General features: G+C 36.9%; 1 protein-coding gene across 5 annotated transcripts in view; it reads right to left on the bottom strand.

Annotated features, from left to right (window-relative positions):
- Positions 1-3,071: 3,071 nt before the first annotated feature.
- Positions 3,072-19,155, bottom strand: part of CD109 (CD109 molecule) — a 130,326-nt gene continuing 114,242 nt past the window's right edge. For 3 of the 5 annotated variants that reach the window (XM_025444527.3, XM_025444528.3, XM_049092252.1), the window contains 4 exons: positions 15,682-15,824; positions 11,776-11,923; positions 10,006-10,108; positions 3,072-7,859 (listed from right to left, as the gene is read on the bottom strand). In XM_025444527.3, coding sequence (XP_025300312.1) covers positions 7,684-7,859; positions 10,006-10,108; positions 11,776-11,923; positions 15,682-15,824 — 570 coding nt within the window. In that variant the 3' untranslated portion in view covers positions 3,072-7,683. Of the gene's footprint in view, positions 7,860-8,812; positions 9,022-10,005; positions 10,109-11,775; positions 11,924-15,681; positions 15,825-19,155 lie in introns of those variants that run through there. The other 2 variants (XM_049092253.1, XR_007401213.1) reach the window with 2 other exon arrangements.

Raw genomic sequence — 19,155 nt, 5'->3', positions numbered from 1 at the left:
CAGTATGCTTCTTTAAAATAAATGAGAAAAATTAAAACATTCAAACCATGAGCTTTTACTTGCCCAATTTACCAACTTATCTTCTATGCCTAAATAACTCCTGCTCTTTAACATCTATCTGTTAGCCAAGAAAATAAAATGTATAACTTGCAGAGAAAGAAAAAAAAAACTACTAATCCTGGAAAATCAAAGCCTTTAAGAAAAAATAAACTATCAATTCTCACTTATTTAGAATGCCAGAACCTTTATTTCATAACTTTATTACTATTGTTGTTGTTGTTGTTCTTTATAAATCTACAGTTCAGACCCTACAGCACCAAGTACCTCAGATAGTATTTACCATAAATATGATGGTGGAAGTAGATGATCAAGACATCATTTATACATAGAGAGCCTATGGTAGGGGATAGAAAATTCTAAAAATTAAAGTTTACAATATAGTAAGTGAATCAAGACCAGTAACAATAAAAGCAATTTGTTCAAGTGCAGGACAATGTAATGAAATGCTAAATTATGCAATGCGGTCCCTAAATCAGGAACAGCAAATTCCCAGCTCACATGCCACCACCTGGCCCTGCCTCCTCCATGTAGATATTCACAGCTGGGTCTATGTCTTGTTCCCATGGGATTCAGAAGTGGCCTCAAAATCCCTGGTAGAAGCTCTTCAGGCAGTCATTTCCAAACAATGTCAACTGGTATTCATGAAGAAAATACTGGCCAAGACTGCTGTAAGAGCTTATAAAGAGGACAGCCTAGAATGGATGGCAATTCCAGCCCTACCACCTGTGAGGGAAGACATGGAGGGAGGAATGCCAAGAGCAGAGGGTAAATGTCTGGGGCTTAGCCATCAATACTGAGCCCATGAGACAGGAAGCAGGAGCTGGGAAAGCCATCACATAGTAGAATCCAAACTCAAGGGAAAGCAATGGGTTAATTCATTCCACAATATTTATTTAGTGCTTGCTACTCACCAGGTAGAAGTCCCAGTTTTGTTCTTGAGAAGTTGTGGAGGGGGGAAAAAGCTGTAGAACATGTGTAAGGCACTTAACCCCCCTGGGTCTTAGTAATATTGGGGAGCCACATAAGTCTACGACTGTTGTAATGAAGTAACACAAACTGGGTAGCTTAAAACAACAGAAACTTATTGTCTCACAGTTCTGGATGCTGAAAGTCTGAAATCAAGGTGTCAGCAGAAATCCTTCCATATCCTTTCTAACTTTTAATGGCTTGCTGTAATCTTGGGCATTCCTTGGCTTGCAGTTGCATAAATCCAATCTCAGCCTTATCATATGGCATTCTCCCAGTGTCTCTGTCTTCATTTATCCATCTTATTATAAGGATACTAGTCATACTAGTAGAAGGACACTAGTCATACTAGTCATACTAGTAGAAGAGCCCTCCCTACTGAAGTATGACCTTATCTTACCTAATTACATCTGCCACAATCTTATTTCCAAATATGGTTATATTCAGAGGCACTGAGGGTTAGGATTTCAACATTCTTTTGAGAACACAATTCAATCTATAATAGGAGCTAAACTGGAAAACCTCTCAACTCTCACCATTTTTAATGCTCAATGCAAAAAAATGGAGCCTGTCCCATTTTAAAATGTCTGCCATTGGTGATCAGGCTCCACCAAACCCCTTTAGGGATCATGGAGTCACCGTCTTCTGAAATAAGGATGTTCTATTTAATTCCTCCTAATATTGTGCCAAAATCTACCCACTTATAACAGTTCCGCAATGTGAGCTTGCAGGTGACAGCCTTTCAGATATTTAAAGGGTGTTAAGAGTCCACATTGTTTCTTTCACCAGTTGAGCATCCCCCACATCCTGTAATGTTTCATCCCAACACCATTAAAGCCCCTCTGCCCCATATGGACCCCATATGGACTCCAGGTGGTCTTACCTTCTTAAATTGTGGCCTTAGTACTTGGTGCAACACCCTGAAACATGCAAGCTACACCCAAACTAACACCTCCCTTGTTGAGCAACTGAAGGCATTGGCTCTCTCATCACTGACTCATACTTTGCTGAAGCATCAGGCCTTGTTCGTGTCTTTTGCCATTTAATGTCTCCATCCTGATTTCATGCAGTTGTCTGACCTTTTAGATCACCAGGATAACCTACAAGAGAATAAAAGCCAACTACCAATCAGAGTGGAGAATCATCCAAAGGGTTTTCATCACTCCTCCACTCTAGGGACATGACCCAGAAGCAGAACAGGCAGAGGACAGAAAGCTTTGGCTGGCTGCTCACATGAGACCAAGAGAAAATGGAAGACAGAAGGGAACCTTAGCACTTGCAGATTTCTGAGAGGAGAAGTGGAGAAGGTGGGAGCTTCAGGATGAGAACACAGATAAAAGCTGCAGGAGAAGAGGAAGAGAGCCTAGAGAAAGCTGCGAGAATATACCCACTACCTCCTCTCCTGGCAGCGTCCCTTGTGGGGACACTGCAAAAGTCTGGGGGTGATGCCTCATGTGCCTGTGCAGCGTGACTAGATCAAGGGGCACAATGCCCCATCTCTGAATCTTCTGAATCTGGATTTATCACTAGTGACCTCAAATAAATTATTACCTGGATCTTCTTTAAGGTCCAATTTTAGATCACCTTAGCAGAAAAGATGACCCAAGCAATAGCAGGAAGGGGAAGAGAATCCAACAACTCTCAAAGCCAAGCACCGCCTCTGGTCCACTGTGAGAATTAGAGATAACCTCAGACTCACAGGAACCCATCCAGAGACAACAATCCATGCCTCCCTTCTTTTGTGTACACAAACTGTATATTCTCTATTTCTATAAAATTTCCACAAGTTGAGTGAGTGGGTCCTCATTTCACATTTTTTTTATTGGTTTATCACTTACCTCTCCACAGACCCCACTTCAACCCAGAAGCAAAGCATAAGGAGCGAGGTGAAGCAGGTTGGTGGTTGCTCCTTTCACCTCACTCATGTCAAACTCCTGTAACACAATAAACCACTCTCCGACATCTCATTTCTCACAGTTAAATAGGTTTAGGTCAAGGAGATGTGATAGACATTATTTAAGCTAAAATAAAAAGAACACTGATAATAATAGATGGGAATTTTAATTTTTATTGATAAGCCATGATTTCCTACTGAATACATAACAGAATACAATTAACAATAACATAAACATCCTAACATTTAAAAATTTAAACTTTCAGAATTACTTTGACTAGCATACAATGCTTTAATTTGGGGGAAAATAATGTTTTATTTCAACTATTCTTCTCATATGCAAAAGAGATGCTTAAGGTAGGGGAAATGAATAAAATTGTACAAAGCTTCCTGTGTAGAAAACAAATTGACTCTACTACATCAGCTGCACCCTACTAAAACTCTAAAACAGAAAGCCTGGAAGGACCAAAAAAGAGCCACATTCTACTGAAGCTATCAAAAATAAATCTTAAAGATCTACAAATGGAACATGGCACTACCCTCTACCACTAATTCAACGCACTGGACAGAAGAGTGGCAAATCATAGCCTCATGACAACATGAGATAAAATTATTCTTAAATATGAAGCAATACATATATCAGAATCATTCATCCCTGTTACAGAGATATGCACATATCAATGTGAACGTGTCCTTTGAAGTGAAAAGCACAGAAATCATCTACAAAATATCTATTTTCCCGGGTTACAATAACTGAAATGAAAATGATAGTTTATGGAATGATGTAAATGGCACTGTCTTTTGACGAGGCATACAAAAACACACTGGCTAGAAATAGTTTTGAAACAAGCCTACTCTCACCAATGCATCCTTAATTAAAAATTTATATTTACTGGTTAGTTTCTGGAAGAAAGTAGGAAAACAGTACTCTATTCAAAGTAGTGATAAAAATAATTGCACCTCAAATTACTCCCAATGTAACATAAGATATTGACTATTAACATAAATATCATTTGAATAGACGATATTAACTCTTTAAGTTCTTAAAAGTGCTGTGCTTTATTGGAGTCTGAAAACAAAACAAAACAAAAAATGAGGAATATACTCTTCTAACAGAAGCCTCTACCGAAAGTAGAATAGTTTTTGAAGCTGACCCAAGAGCAAGTCCACTTACTATAATGTCTCAGACTTGAACTGTGCAAGAAAATATACCCCTAGGAATATTTAATAGCATCTGGACCCATGGTAGTCATCTGGCAAATTCAAATAAGTACTGTCTTTATGTTAAGAAACCTTGTCGAGTAGGTATTTACAACATATTTCCACAGAAATCAGTATTAAACTTCAATAAAGCAAATGAGAAAAAAGTAAGGATGTCACAAAAACTCTAGATTATATGCAAGCTGGTTAATAAAATACCTTTTTCTGAAGATAACAAAGAAAAATGATAGCTCCAATTTTCTTTAAATGTCATAGGATAGCCAGAAATGTTGAATTAAATAATTGAATTATATCAAAGATAATTGGTACTATAGTATCAGACTATTTATAACTATATTTTACATTAACAGAAATCAGGGCTAAATATAAATTTTAAAAAATAACTATACCCAGGCTCAAAAGAATGGGAGCAGGGATAATTATGCTATCTACAGTTCTGAAAATCCCCACATGTAGGATATGATATTGCATATATAAGTAATATTGTTAGGTAATAGGCATATATCTGGATTTTATATTAGCACAACACTCCTCAGATTACAGTTTACCCAAAATACTAAACCAAAGATACTATTGTTACAGTACTTTAAAGATATAAAGTATAATAGAACCATACAATAAAAAAAAAGCATTTCATCAACCGGCCATGTTTTTTCTGAAATCATAGATACAGCAAACAAATTGCTGGTTGCCTTAGTTTCTTCTTTAGAATTCTAAGTGAAGGTAGTAGGATGGGGAAACCCCATATAAAAGTGTTGTTCTATCTTTGAATTGTTTGGCTGCTAGTTATTCAGTCTCTGGAACCACTGGCCAGTCAAAACCAGAAGTGACATATGCTGGTGTCTTAATGTTTCCCATTCAGTAAAAAAGAAGGGGAGATTTTACATTAGTTCATATCAGGAAATGAAATGGGTGGCATTCTAAACAGAAGAATCTCAGCATAAGCAAACTTAAAGGTAAAATGAGGTTTTTTTAATATGAAGAAAATAAAATAGTCTATACTATTAGTTATTACTACCATATGTCCTCCTTTTCCCTTCTGCCTGTGGCTTTTTAATCACTTTTAATGTCACCCCACTGCTATGTAACAAAGCCAGTTCTCTAAGAAAGATATAAAGGAGGACAAAGACAAGGCATCACCATAGCCCTACACACCATGTAGTACAGCTAACTGACTGCTTACTCTACCTCCTCCTCCTCTTCTTTCTCCTCCACTTTTAATAAATTTATAATAAAAAGAGACGCTTTAGAGAAGTTACAAGATGATTTTTTAATCTGGAAACCTGAAGTACTTCACAAAAAAGTATTAGAGTTCTAGTTTTTAAATGAGGATATATGGCCTAAAAAAGATACATGCTATCTTCCACTGGCCTTTCCATTCTAGTGTTTCCCAATATACTACTCCAGAAGTTCAGCATAAATTATTTACTGAAGAATATAAGATACCAGTGGTCAGGATAAGGTTCCCTGGGCAAGGCAGGCGAGGAGAATATCCTTTGCCAACACTCTCCCCCTTAATCAGAGGATATTTTCATGCTTAAGAAGTCCTAGGATATAAAGGCCAAAAACACCATAGCGGAAGGCCCAAACATACAAATGCCATTTTTAGATCAGACTGTTTCAAATGTGTAACAGAACAAGCTTTTACCCACTTAAAAGTAAATACAAGAAGATTATTTATTTGATATTTATCTTCTTCCTCTCCATAGAGCACTCTCTGAGGATCTACTTTCTATAGGTTTCAAGCTTTAAAACACTGAATGTTGGTAACTCCTACTTTGGTATCCAAAATACCCAAAAGCAATTTATGAACATCCACTCCACTATAATTTCTTAAAATTCACTAAGATAAAAAAAGTCTTTAAAATTAATTTTAAAAGATATTATTTGCATACTTTATTTTTGATGGATTCATTTTTAAACAGTTGAAATACTGTTGGAGTTCATGGCAATTATTTTCTCCATGTTCACTGGAGAGAAATGCCATGGAACTAAGGAGCAAAATTAAATCATTTCTTAGATTTAGTAAGAGATCTTTAATTTATTTTTGATATATCTGAATATATTTCAATGTGCTTGGAAAAGGAAGAAGGAAGGAACGTTAGAGAGAAAGGAGGAAAAGGAAAGGAATGGGAGAAAAGGAATTTTTCTTTAAAATTTTCACCCAGATAAATTAATATTATCCTTCAGAATACAAGGTAACCAATTATCCAGGTGGTCAAAGTTCAGAAATCTTAAGATTCAGATAAGCATTAGATGTTACCAGACAGCTGGCTGTCTGATGCTCAGACACCTGAGTCTAGAGAGCTTCTACAGGATGCTGAGCAACACCCTACCATACTTCAGGTCAGTGGTCATGTTCACCTCTCCTGGTCCCCATCAAGATCCAGCTTCTTTTTTTTTTAAAAAAAAGATCTTATTTATTTGTTCATGAGAGACAAAGAGAGAGAGAGGCAGAGACACAGGCAGAGGGAGAAGCAGGCTCCATGCAAGGAGCCTGATGTGGGACTCGATCCCAGGGCTCCAAGATCACGCCCTGGGCCAAAGGCAGGCACTCAACCGCTGAGCCACCTAGGCGTCCCAAGATCCAGCTTCTTTCACAGACAACAGGGAGACCAGCTGGCTGTGTCTTACACAGGATCTTGTTGGACCCTAGTTAACTGTCCCCCATTCCTAACAAAGCTGCATCTTCTGGTCTAGGATCTTGTAGTCTAAATCACCTAGGGCACATACTGCCATGCCCTCTGACTCTTATTCCTGAAACAGAGCCAATGTGTGGGGATGAGGAAGTGAGAGAGAGGGCAGTGCACCCAGGACCCCCTAGGGCAGGTTTCTGTAAACTTCTCAAGCTCTGAATCATACATTCCCCCTCTCCTCTCCAAAAGAAAAACAGGAAGGGTAAAGATTGGTGGATGAGATAAAGATTGGGTAAAAAAAAAAAAAACACCACTTCACTTAAAAATTAAAAAAAAAAAAAACAACTCTCACCTCCTACATTCTATAAAAGAAGAAGTGATATCCAATTAAGAAGGATATACTGAGACCACTGGGGATAAGGTAGGATGGCAGGTAGGGGTGGATAGATGTGGGAACAGAACAGAGCAAGCTCCTCCTTCTGGTTGCTTTCTCCCAGTTCCCAGACTTTAATGTGTTTAATGCTGAAGCCAACACTGGTGTATAGTAATGCTTAAGAATCTAGGCTCATTTCTTCTAGGAAATAAAAAGAGTAACTAATCTAAAATAACACCTTTATTCTGGGAAAATGACCTCCATAAAACACCCATAAATGATTTTTAAGAGGGGGGGAAATAAAGACGCACAACTGCAAGACTGATATTTTTTTTTTTGTTCTACACAAGTCAGGTAAAGACAGCATTTATGCAGCTATACACACTAGGACCTGTTGTGCACCATCCCCCACAACCCCATAAGAAGAAAAACATTGTTTTTCAAAAATAGAAGCAATACTTGGTAATGAAGACAATTCAATCACGTATGACTTCCAGAAATGTCAATGTTACATGGAGTCCTTATAAAATGAATCACAGCCACTGCTGTATAGAGAACAGCAGCATAAAACAGAACACGACAATGACTGTAGAATGACAAGGAGTGGCCGCTGCTCCTCTCTCACAAGGACTGCATCCATGATCATCCCCACAGAGGTCACAAGGAGACAGCTTCACTTCTGAGTTGTAACTCCTCACCGCTTGTCTCCCTGTGTGGAGGCAGATATTAGTTTACATGGATCACTTGTTTAGAAACATATACTCTGCCAAAACTTAAGAGCATTTCAGTACACTTCTCTGAATTTTCTATTCTTCACATAATTGTATTTTTCTTTACAAGAAACAACTGAAGGGATGCCTGGGTGGCTCAGTGATGGAGCCTTCAGCTCAGGACATGATCCTGGGGTTCTGGGATTGAGTTCTGCATCAGGCTCCCTGCAGGGAGCCTGGTTCTCCCTCCACCAGTCTCTGCCTCTCTCTCTCTCTCTGTGTCTCTCATGAATAAATAAATAAATAAAAATCTTTAAGGAAAAAAAAAGAAAGAAAGAAACAACTAAAATGCTCAGGAAGGGCCCACTCTGCTAACCAAATCTAAGAAAGAAACAATGCCTTCCTGGCACGGTGTCCACCACCAGCAGTTGGCCGGCACTCAGTGGGAAAACACACTGCAGCAGCCCACTGCAATCCCACATACACACCAATCTCTTCCCAGAACAAGGACTTTGGATTGAGAATTGTTTAGCCTCCATGAGAGTTTATTTTAGAGTGTCATTTTCTATGCATTCAAGCAAAGCTCAAATCATTAGAAGATTTACCGTGGGCTTTATTAAAAAATATAAAAATGCAGAGAAGCCTGCATATGTAATGCGTCTCAATATTTCAAAATGTTGAGCAGGTAGCATCCAAAAACCAATCAACTTGGGTAAATTTTACAGTATAAGCTAATATTTTTTTAGAGCTAGATAAAGAAACCTATAGCACTATAGGAAACTTGCTATATGACATATATGATTTTTATATTTACAGTTTTTAAAAACATTCTATTTTCAGATTTCTTCATGATTTTTTAATGTTATATTTTAAAGTATTTTTATTATTATATGTTTTTTAATTTTAGGATCTTCAAAGCTGGGTTTTCAGGTTTTTATTATTTCTGACCTTTCCCATATTTTCATTTGAAAATGTCCCCCTCATAAATAAGTTGCTTTCCCCCAAAAAATTTACATAGGCTGAATATTTTATTTCTTGAATGTTTAAAATATTCTCTACTTACTGAAGAAACATCAATTGGAGAATTTTTGCAACTAGTTTGAATTCCAAAGTTGGATGACGAAACACTACCACTGAGTCTCCACAGTGTATCCCATCATTCTACCAGAAAAGAAATGCTGTCCTCAGTGTTTTCCCCAAACCTCCCATACAAACCTGGGCAAATGCTCTTCCCCAATTCCACCAGGAGGCAAATGCTGAGAACTGACTTGTTGACTCAGAAGAAGAAAGAACTGGTGTTCTTAACCTTAATCTTCAATGATCCTCTATCGAATACTTCTAATGTTAATAAGTCCATTTTACTTTAGAGTATAATTATCTACAACTACAGAACACGTCAAAATGTTAACGATTCTCAATGCACTCTGATGATTCTGAGCCACCAGGAGTACTCACTCAGAGTACAACTTTTTAGAATTACAGAGATCATACACTCTCAAAATGTTACTCTGTGACTGAGTGTAGAGTAGTCCTAACTTGGGTAATCTACAAACCAGATCTCCACTTTCACATCTTGAATATTTAACATTTTATAAAGTAGGAAGTCACCAGGAAAATCAAAGAAGTTCAGGTTATTTTCCAAACAGACTATCTTCTTCTTGATATACTAAAAAAAAATCTGATATAATGTATAAATTTTAGCAAAACAACAGACTCAGCTTAACCCATCCCAATCTTTTATACTGTAAATTAGGCTTATTTTCTCTCCTGAAGAAATCCCATTTTAAAATAGAAAACAGATGGAAGGGATGTTTGGAACAGAGGCAAAACCTTGGAAACTGCACATAACTGGACTCACAGTTATGTCAGTTTTTCTTTGTAAATTTTGCAATTGTGACTTAAAAACCTGAAACATGAGGAATAGCCTAACCATATCTTATTAGGAAAGATAATGACTTTTTTGTACTCATCTGCTAAATGCTATCATGTGACTTTTTAAAATTATCAATGGTCTTCATTTAAATGGAAAGCTCATCTCCTGTACTTCACTTCCTACCCTCCCCACACACAAAATAGGTGGCCACTTGAAATAAATGAATGTCTGGCTTAACTTCTAACGTATTAGGAACTCTAGAACACACTTACTCGGTTCATAGTAATCCACGATGGACACCAAAGCATCTTGTGTGTTTGAAACTTTAAAGTTCCTCACAGCAGGAATATCAACACAAATCTGGGTTTCATTTACCTTGAAAACAATACAAAAGACTCTTAAGCGGGTGACAGATGATGTGTTCATGATAAAGCAAAAGACATTTCTTTTTCTTATCATTTTAGGAAATGGATAGAGACTAACATTTAGGGAGAATTTCTATGTGCCCAGTACTATGGTAATAAGCCCTTTATATAAATTATCTCATTTAACTCATAAAACAATTCTTCAAGATTAGATATTGTACTCACTTCCATTTTACCAAAAGCAATACTGAGAATCAGAGAGGTTAAGAAAGCAGCAAGTCCATGGATGCACGCTCCTGGGCCCTGATGCCTTATCTAATCCCCACCTCAGGCAATGCACCCACCTTGGGTGCTGCTGATAGCTCACAGCAGCACCCTTCTCTGAAGAATTGCCCTCAGTACAGGGGAGCAACCTCACCCAGTAAGAGGAAAGCTCCACAACCAATCACATTATTAAATAAAAACCTTAAACTTGTGTTTCATGTTCAAAATCAAGCCCATGGTATTTAAGCAGTATGTAATATATAAAAACTCTTGAACAGAGAAACAAGCTAGAGATTTTGAATGACTTTTAACAGAGTTTTGGCCAGAATGGTTTTTGAAGTCCTAAAACAAATGAGAATGTTCAGGAACTAGTTGTTTTTTTTTTAAGTGTACATATCACTAAAGCAATATATTTCTGATTCTTACTTGGCAAAACTGGAATGAGAAACATAGGTATTCCCCCAATATAACATGAAATCCTAAGAACACTTAAGAACTCAATTTTGATTCAACCTAAAAGTTTCACAGAGATGTTAGAAAAAAAGAATAAATAATATCCCAGAAGTTTTGAGACATACAACTACAGTCTTGAATTCTTCACTATGTTTCTCTCATATATTTTATGCACCTTATTTTTGGATCAGTAATTTTCATACAACAAAGAGAAAAGTACATGAAAATCATATAATAATTTGTATAAAGACTAAACCTCGAGAATACTCTTCTATGATTTAAGCACCTAATATATATTTATTGCAGGAATATTAAACACTTTGGGATTTATTAAAAGCTCCATGAAAGCATTTTAAAACTCATAATTAAAGCTTTCATTGTCAACATTTACAGACATAATTTTAGCAATTCCCTAAGGCAGAGGGGTTCTCAAACTGAGACCTGGACAGAATTTTTGAAGTTACAATGTGACAATTGTTTTTAATAATAAATTTCTTTTTTATTGGTGTTCAATTTGCCAACATACAGAATAACACCCAGTGCTCATCCCGTCAAGTGCCCCCGTCAGTGCCCATCACCCATTCACCCCCACCCCCCCGCCCTCCTCCCCTTCCACCACCCCTAGTTCATTTCCCAGAGTTAGGAATCTTCATGTTCTGTCTCCCTTTCTGATATTTCCTACCCATTTTTTACATAGGTTTACATCTGACATGAAATAATGACTTAGTTATCAAGACTTTCATCAGGCTCATCATTAATAACCTTGTCTTTAAGTTGATTTTATAGTGATGGCTTTTTAGGGGAGACAATATAAGGTTGCCACATTTGGGTCATTCGGGGGACACATAAAGCTGAAATAAAGACAAAGGATATAGGCCTAGAGTAGGGCAGACTTTCCAACACAATAAATGGCAGCCTTGTCACTAGTTAACCACATAAAACTTACATTTTACTACTTACAGAATCTAAATATAGGTTGAGTTTTCCATGATCATGTTCCACTTTCCTCACTGTCTCGCTCAGAGGAATCGCGTCTGAAGGCACCGTAAAACCACTGAGGAGGTTCACTTCCATCAGAGCCATGCCACTTCTAGCTGGGCCCAAAAATCTAAATCAGAGGAAAGGATGGAAAGAAGAAAATCCTTTAGGAAAAACCTAAAGCTACTGGCAAACTCTCTTCACATATAAATTAAAACTTCCAAGTGTTATTCCAAGTACTTACTGTTGAGTTGAAGTAAAAAAAAAAAAAATCACTATAGAAAATTATAAAACTGGCAATCCTTTCCTTATAGATATGAAATTCTTATAATTTTCAACCACATGAGGAATAATGACTTAGCAATGCATCTGTTTGACATGAAATGCTTGCAATGTATCAACCTTGGGCCCATATATTGTAACAAGCACAACCTGGATGCCCTTTCAGTGGGCAACTCTGTGTTCTGGGGGGGATTCCAAATTGAATTGCATTTTTAATTTTTTCAGAAGTTGGCACCACTAAGCTTTCCAGCTGAAAGCCAGGAACTGAAAAAGAAACTGAAAACTTGACCACTTAGCAGCAGACCACCGCCAGAACTTTAGCAATCTTCTCTTCATCTGGTTTTAGAAAAAGAAGACCAGTAGGGAGAGTCTTTTCCTTTGTTCTTCAAAATGTACTTGGAGCACATTCTGTGTTTTCTTTGGCCACCTAGTGGGAATTACAAGCCTTGGAAAATTCTGTTACACTACATTGTTCTCTCACCCTGTCCTACACAATGTGAACATCAAACAATCTGGGCACCAACAGTGTTTGGTCTCCTTTAAAATAAACAGTTTTCCAAAATGAATAGGTGGCAAGAGCTTTTTGTTTGGAGTTGAAAGAGCCCAGTGTGGTTATGGAAAGGAGTCTGTCTACAATGTGAAAGGATCAGAACAGTGTTAAGTGAGTTTCTGTTGTCCCTTCAGATGGCAAAAGCAAGAAGGGCTGGTGGAGAACCTTGCTTTTTAGAGCAACAAACCAATGGCTGCCAAACATGACTGATTGAAAAGCCGTATAGTACAACTGCCGACAACAGCTGGCTCAGCAATCCCAAACAAGTGAAACCATCTGTGGAGGGATGCACTAAGCCAAAAGAGATGCTATTGAAAACTAATAAGTCCACTGCAGCCAGAGGTTTGTGTCTGAGCAAACATTTAAGATGAGAAGAACAGCCAATCCAATTAAATATGATGACTTTCAGTACATCATCAAAAGTGCCTTGGTTAACCTGGTCTTTCTACCAGCCCAGAGCAGAATTTGTCAAATGACCATGCCACACACAGAAAATCTTGTCCGAGATGAGTAAGGGCTTGAACCCTACTGATGGGAGTAAAGTGCCTAAAATATCGGTTTTTCTTTTTATTAAGTGCCACTGAAAAATTTCACTGAAAATGTTATTTGTATTCATATCAGATTTTTCTCAGAAGACTCGTAGCAGCATCCAAATCCTCTTTATAAAACTACTACTCTCACATGAAAACTGTTCCCTTCTCTAGTTTCTCCCAAAAAAAGAGAAAAGTCATCTATCAAAGGCTATTGCCCATCTGATTCCTGATGATAGGGTAAGATTGGGACTTGTGCATCCTTTCATGAGCCCTTATAAGTAATGAGTCTCCATCATGATCTGAATCCTACTTTCACCTAATTTTCCTTATCTGTTTCTTCAATTAACCTCCCTAGGTAAACTCCCTCTCACAGTTCCAAAGACTTTTCTGCTTTGCCCACTTCAAAACTAGAATTTTAGACTTATTTAGAAGATTTAAGTTTAAATTAGAGAGGAAGACAAACCGTGAGATACTCCTGAGAAACAAATTGAAGGTCACTGAAGGGGAGGTGGGTGAGGGGATGGGGTAACCGGGTGACAGGCACTAAGGAGGGGACGTGACATGATGAGCACTAGGTGTTATACTGTATGTTAACAAACTGAATTTAAATTTTAAAAAGATATGTTTTTATTAATTTCTCTCTGTCTCACCTCCAAACAGTAATTTCCATGAAGACAGGGCCTGTGTCTTTTGTAGATCACCATCCAACATCTGACACAGTGTTTGGCACATAATGGAGACTCAACTGATATTTACTGAATGAATGAATGAATGAATGAGAAAAGCAGGGACAATAATACTACCTGCTTTGTAAAGTTATTGTAAAGATTAAATGAGATACATGTAAAACTGCTTGATACAGGGGCTCCTGGATGGTTCAGTGGTTAAGCGTCTCCCTTCAGCTCAGGTCATGATCCCAGTGTCCTGAGCTTGAGCCCCACAGTGGGCTCCCTGCTCAGCAAGGAGCCTGCTTCTCTCTTTCTCTCCCTCTGCCCCTCCTCCCTGCTCATTCTCTCTCTCTCTCTCTCTGTCTCTCTCTCTCTCTCTCTCTCTCTCCCCCCCCCCCCCTCTCTCTAATAAGTACATAAAATCTTTTTAAAGAAAAGTCCTTGGTACAATGTCTGGCATGTAAGCTTGTGATAAATGTAGCTTATTATTACTTACAATAATAATAATAACTTGATACCATTATTCTGGAAAAGGACCCAATCATAAGCTTCATAAACAATAATGGGAGTTCTACGTTCTTCTCAGCTAAAAAGGAAGCCACTGAAGAAAGTCTAATATCCCCCTACTGAGGGTCAAAACTGCCCAGTAATGAAGGGACAAACACATGTGAAATTTTATACCAAAATCATGAACATTAAAGCCCAAAAGTAGTAAAGATGGTAGCAGCAATGGAGGAGATTGGATTCAAGTGATGGCTAAAAGGTTGGCCACCTGCAGAAACACCCAGTGATGACTTTAAAGTACATCTGGCAGCTCAGGACCACATCCGTGGCTTCCAGCCCAACAGCAAGCAAATTTCAACCAGAACACTAGGGGGTTCAACCCTAGAATGTTGAAGAACCTTCTAAAGGATTTGCTCTCAAACTTGTGTATGCATTAGAATGACCAAGAAAGCTGAAGAAGGCAGCTTCACAGACTGAATCTGTGAAGTCAGCAGATTTGAGTTGGAACCCCTTTTCCTTTTGACTTAACAAGATCCTCAGATGTGTGGATACAGACTGAATTTAAAAATCACCTTATTAAAAAAAAAAAAAAAGAATCACCTTATTAAGTACTCCTGGAAACAAAAAGTGCCTATTTAACCAAGGTGAAGACCTTCTCAGCTGGAGCATTTTCACTGTGCCTACAAAAACTATTCTCTTTGTTAAACTTGCATGTTCTTATGAAGTCTTGGGGTAAAGCATACTACTAAAGGTTAAACATAAACCTGGAATAATTATTTAAGAGAAAATTACTTACCAAGAAATAACCGATTTTTAGAGTATTAAACATGATTGGTTAACTTAAAATTTTCATTAGACCCACATTTTATGAAATTTTTCTATTCAAAGTTATAAACACAAGGAAAACTTGTAAAAAATTCTGGACACATTAAAAAATACTTAAATATAATTAAGCAATATTTCTAGTTTGTAATCTGAAGTATATTACATAACTGAAATCTTTGTTAAATATTAACTCCTTATATTGATATAGTTAGATAACTACATATATATACATTTTCAAATCTGGGGTGCCTGGGTGGCTCAGTTGGTTAAGCATCTGACTCTTGATTTTGGCTCAGGTCACGATCTCAGAGCTGTGAGACTGAGCCCCACATCAGGCTCAGAGATGAGCATGGAGCCTGCTTAGGGTTCTTTCTCTCTCCCTCTCCCTCTGCTTAGGGTTCTTTCTCTCTTCCTCTCCCTCTGCCCTTCTCCCCATCACATGTACTCTTTCTCCCTCTCAAAAATCAATCAATCTTAAAAATCTATTTAAAAAAAAAAAAGAGAAAGGACTGAAGGCAATACCAACCTTGTGCATACATTCAAATTCAAGTGATTGATATCATCTTTATTGTCTCTTACAACAACATCTAAATCAAAGGCTTCTTGGTCTTGAAGGGATCTCGGTCTTCTCTGAGAACCCGAATCTTTCACATTATAAATAACATTAAACTGTAACAAATAAATAAGCATAAATAATAAGTTAGTCACAATTATTAGCAATAAATTGCCATCATTACTTATTTTAAATATTAGATAATGATTCTTTTTGGGATAAAAGCAACTAGATTTGTAAAAAAAAAGAAAAATTAGTTTTACTAGCTAACAAAGTATCATTAACAAATATTATAAAAGTTCATAAGCAATGATCTTAAAAATTGAGAAAATTTTTAGGTAATACTCCAGAACAGGTATAGACCTTCATGATATTCACAGGTATTGTTTTTTTTTTTTTTTCAAAGAACATAAAATATTCCCATTAGGGAAAAAGTGAAACAATTGCCTATTTCTTTCTTGAAAGCATCCACCAATTTCTAAGCTCTGCTGCCCAACTGGTGTCCTTTTTCACAAACTGAAACCTTAGAAACTCAGGAAGCTAAATCAAAACAAAAATATTTAAGAGCCCTGCCCTGGTTGAACAGAAAACTGTTCAACTGTTCAGTATTATTTTTGGTTGTACAATATTTTTAAAAGATGATAAAATAAATGATGGATTTCAAGACAGTTGGATCTTTTTCAGCAAATACTCTGTGCCTACCACTAGTGAAAGGTGCTGTGGCGACACTGGGCAAATGTGAGGACAAATTTGGATTTTTTGTTTGTTTCCCAAACAGTTCCTAAGATCAGAAGCTTGGAGATATACTCAAAATTTCCTACGCCTGCCTCATGCCAAGTTGAATTGGAATCTATTTCAATTTTGTAACTCTTCCACCTTCATTGACACCAAGGTTCATAAGCTTTACCATTGCTATGAAATGTATTCTCTTACACTTGAATCACACACACACACACACACACACACACACACACACACACACTCACACCTTAGAACTAAACATCTAGTCCCTCTATAGATTTTCACATTTAAAAAAAAAAAATCTTCTTTCTAGGGAAGCTTGGGTGGCTGAGTCGGGTAAGCATCCAACTCTTAATTTTGGCTCAGGTCATGATCTCAGGGTCAGGGGATCAAGCCCACACTGGGCTTTGTGCTCAGTGTGGAGTCTACTTGTCTCCTTGCCCTCTGCTCCTCCCCCTGCTTGCACTCTCTATCTCTAAAATGAATAAATCATTAAAAAAAACAAATAAATAATAAATCTTCTTTTTAAGTCTTCATCTTTCAGACCTAAGAGTTCTAACTTATTATTCTGCTACACACAGCTCATAGAATCCCTTCATCCCCTTGATCATTCTGGTTATCTCACTCTGGACATTCTCCAACTCTTTCTTAAACTACAATTAAAATTTTAGAATATTCTTGGAGGAGCTGAAGAATGGTTTCATAAAACTGAAGAGATGATCTCTGTTATTTCCATCATCCCCTTTCCCGTGGCATGCAATCGTCCTTTAGAGACCAGTGTCATAGGAAACAAACAAGAACTACTAGTTTTGTCCTCTGGGTCATAATTAATATGCATCTATAACTTAGTATTGGGATTAACGTTTGACCCACGAAAAGCTCAACTGCTCTTTTAGAGAACTTTGAAACATCTTGCAGTTTATTTCCAACAGCTTAGCATTTTAGTACTTGAAAGAGGTTAACATTTACTGTAAACCTGAGAGGTTTCTTTCCTTTCTTAGTACATTCCCAGGTGACCAACTATTTAACAATTTGTTTCTCCATTATAAGAAGTGTCTATTGGTATCTACCTTTTGTTTTCTGCATTGTTGATACAGATTTGGAGTAGTGAGCATTCTGACCAGCAGGTACCACATTTACTCCTGTGTTCTTCCAAGCTCAGCTAAGACTCATTTGGCTTCAGTAATTTATCTACATTCAGTTTAATCAAGACTGAATGCCAACCAATTTGGTGATTTAAGTACACATAATTTTTTAATTACATCTAAAATATCCTGTGTATTTACTTTTGGATATTCTGTTTGCTTTAAAAGAAAGCTTGAGAATGAGAATTTTCACATGGCCTCTGTTAGTAAAGATAAATATAAATTATTCACTCTTTTCTCTTTCTATCCTTTTTGTTGAATATGTCCTTTTAATGGTGATCATTTTTACTTGCCTTTTAAAAAACATTTACAACTGTGCTTTGAATATTATACAAATAATCTTAGAATTATTTGGAAGTTTTGAAATTATACCTGGCCATCTATCTGCCCTACTCAGCAAGTATACTTTTTCTTTCAACTAAAACAGTTGTCCTGGTTTTGGGAAAGTACCTTTTCTCTATAATAGCATTTTTTAAAACTTCCTCAGTAAATCTTTCAGGGTTTATTTGATTTGTATACTTTAACCAAGCACATAACCTTTTTTGGTCCTATAACATATTATTTTTGGTTTCCAAAAGGATTGTGTCAAGTCCCTATAATTTTCAATGTATTAAGTAGTATAATAACTATTCCATTCAGGATTTTACATACTACTTCCATTTTATTCTTTTTTAATATAAATTTATTTTTTATTGGTGTTCAATTTGCCAACATATAGAATAACACCCAGTGCTCATCCCATCAAGTGCCCACCTCAGTGCCCGTCACCCAGTCACCCCCACCCCCCGCCCACCTCCCCTTCCATCACCCCTAGTTCGTTTCCCAGAGTTAGGAGTCTTTATGTTCTGTCTCCCTTTCTGATATTTCCCACTCATTTTTTCTCCTTTCCCCTTTATTCCCTTCCACTATTTTTTATATTCCCCAAATGAATGAGACCATATAATGTTTGTCCTTCTCTGATTGACTTATTTCACTCAGCATACCCTCCAGTTCCATCCACGTCGAAGCAAATGATGGGTATTTGTCATTTCTAATGGCTGAGTAATATTCCATTGTATACATAAATCACATCTTCTTTATCCATTCTACTGCACCATTAAGGGTAAGTTTTTTTTTGGATTTTATTCTTATAGCAAAGCATTGAATGTATCATGCTCTAATTGTTTTATTTACTATTATATAAGATTTTATTTTTTAATTTAAATTCAATTAGCCAACAATTATATAAGATTTTACATTAAAGGGACACATTATCCATCTTCAAGTCAATTCCTTATAATACCATGTTGAACTTTATATTGTTAGATGAATATTAAGAAGTTACAGGCAAAATTTATTGCATTTATTATCAAGCCATAGAGGAAACTGAGATTCCTGAGCTGTATTTTCACAAAAAAGATGGGAGTTCCAACAACTCACATGAATCATATTGGAAGTTAGGAAACTTCAAAAAGCATATAATACTTAAGAAATATTTTTCAGATTATCAATCCATTTGGCTGCTGTCTACTGACTAGAAGTAACATCTCTAATACTTTTTATTAAAGAGTGATTTATCTTA

Source organism: Canis lupus, chromosome 12 (assembly GCF_003254725.2).
Source record: "Canis lupus dingo isolate Sandy chromosome 12, ASM325472v2, whole genome shotgun sequence".
Classification (NCBI taxonomy): domain Eukaryota; kingdom Metazoa; phylum Chordata; class Mammalia; order Carnivora; family Canidae; genus Canis; species Canis lupus.
This window is presented reverse-complemented; position numbering and strand designations above follow the sequence as displayed.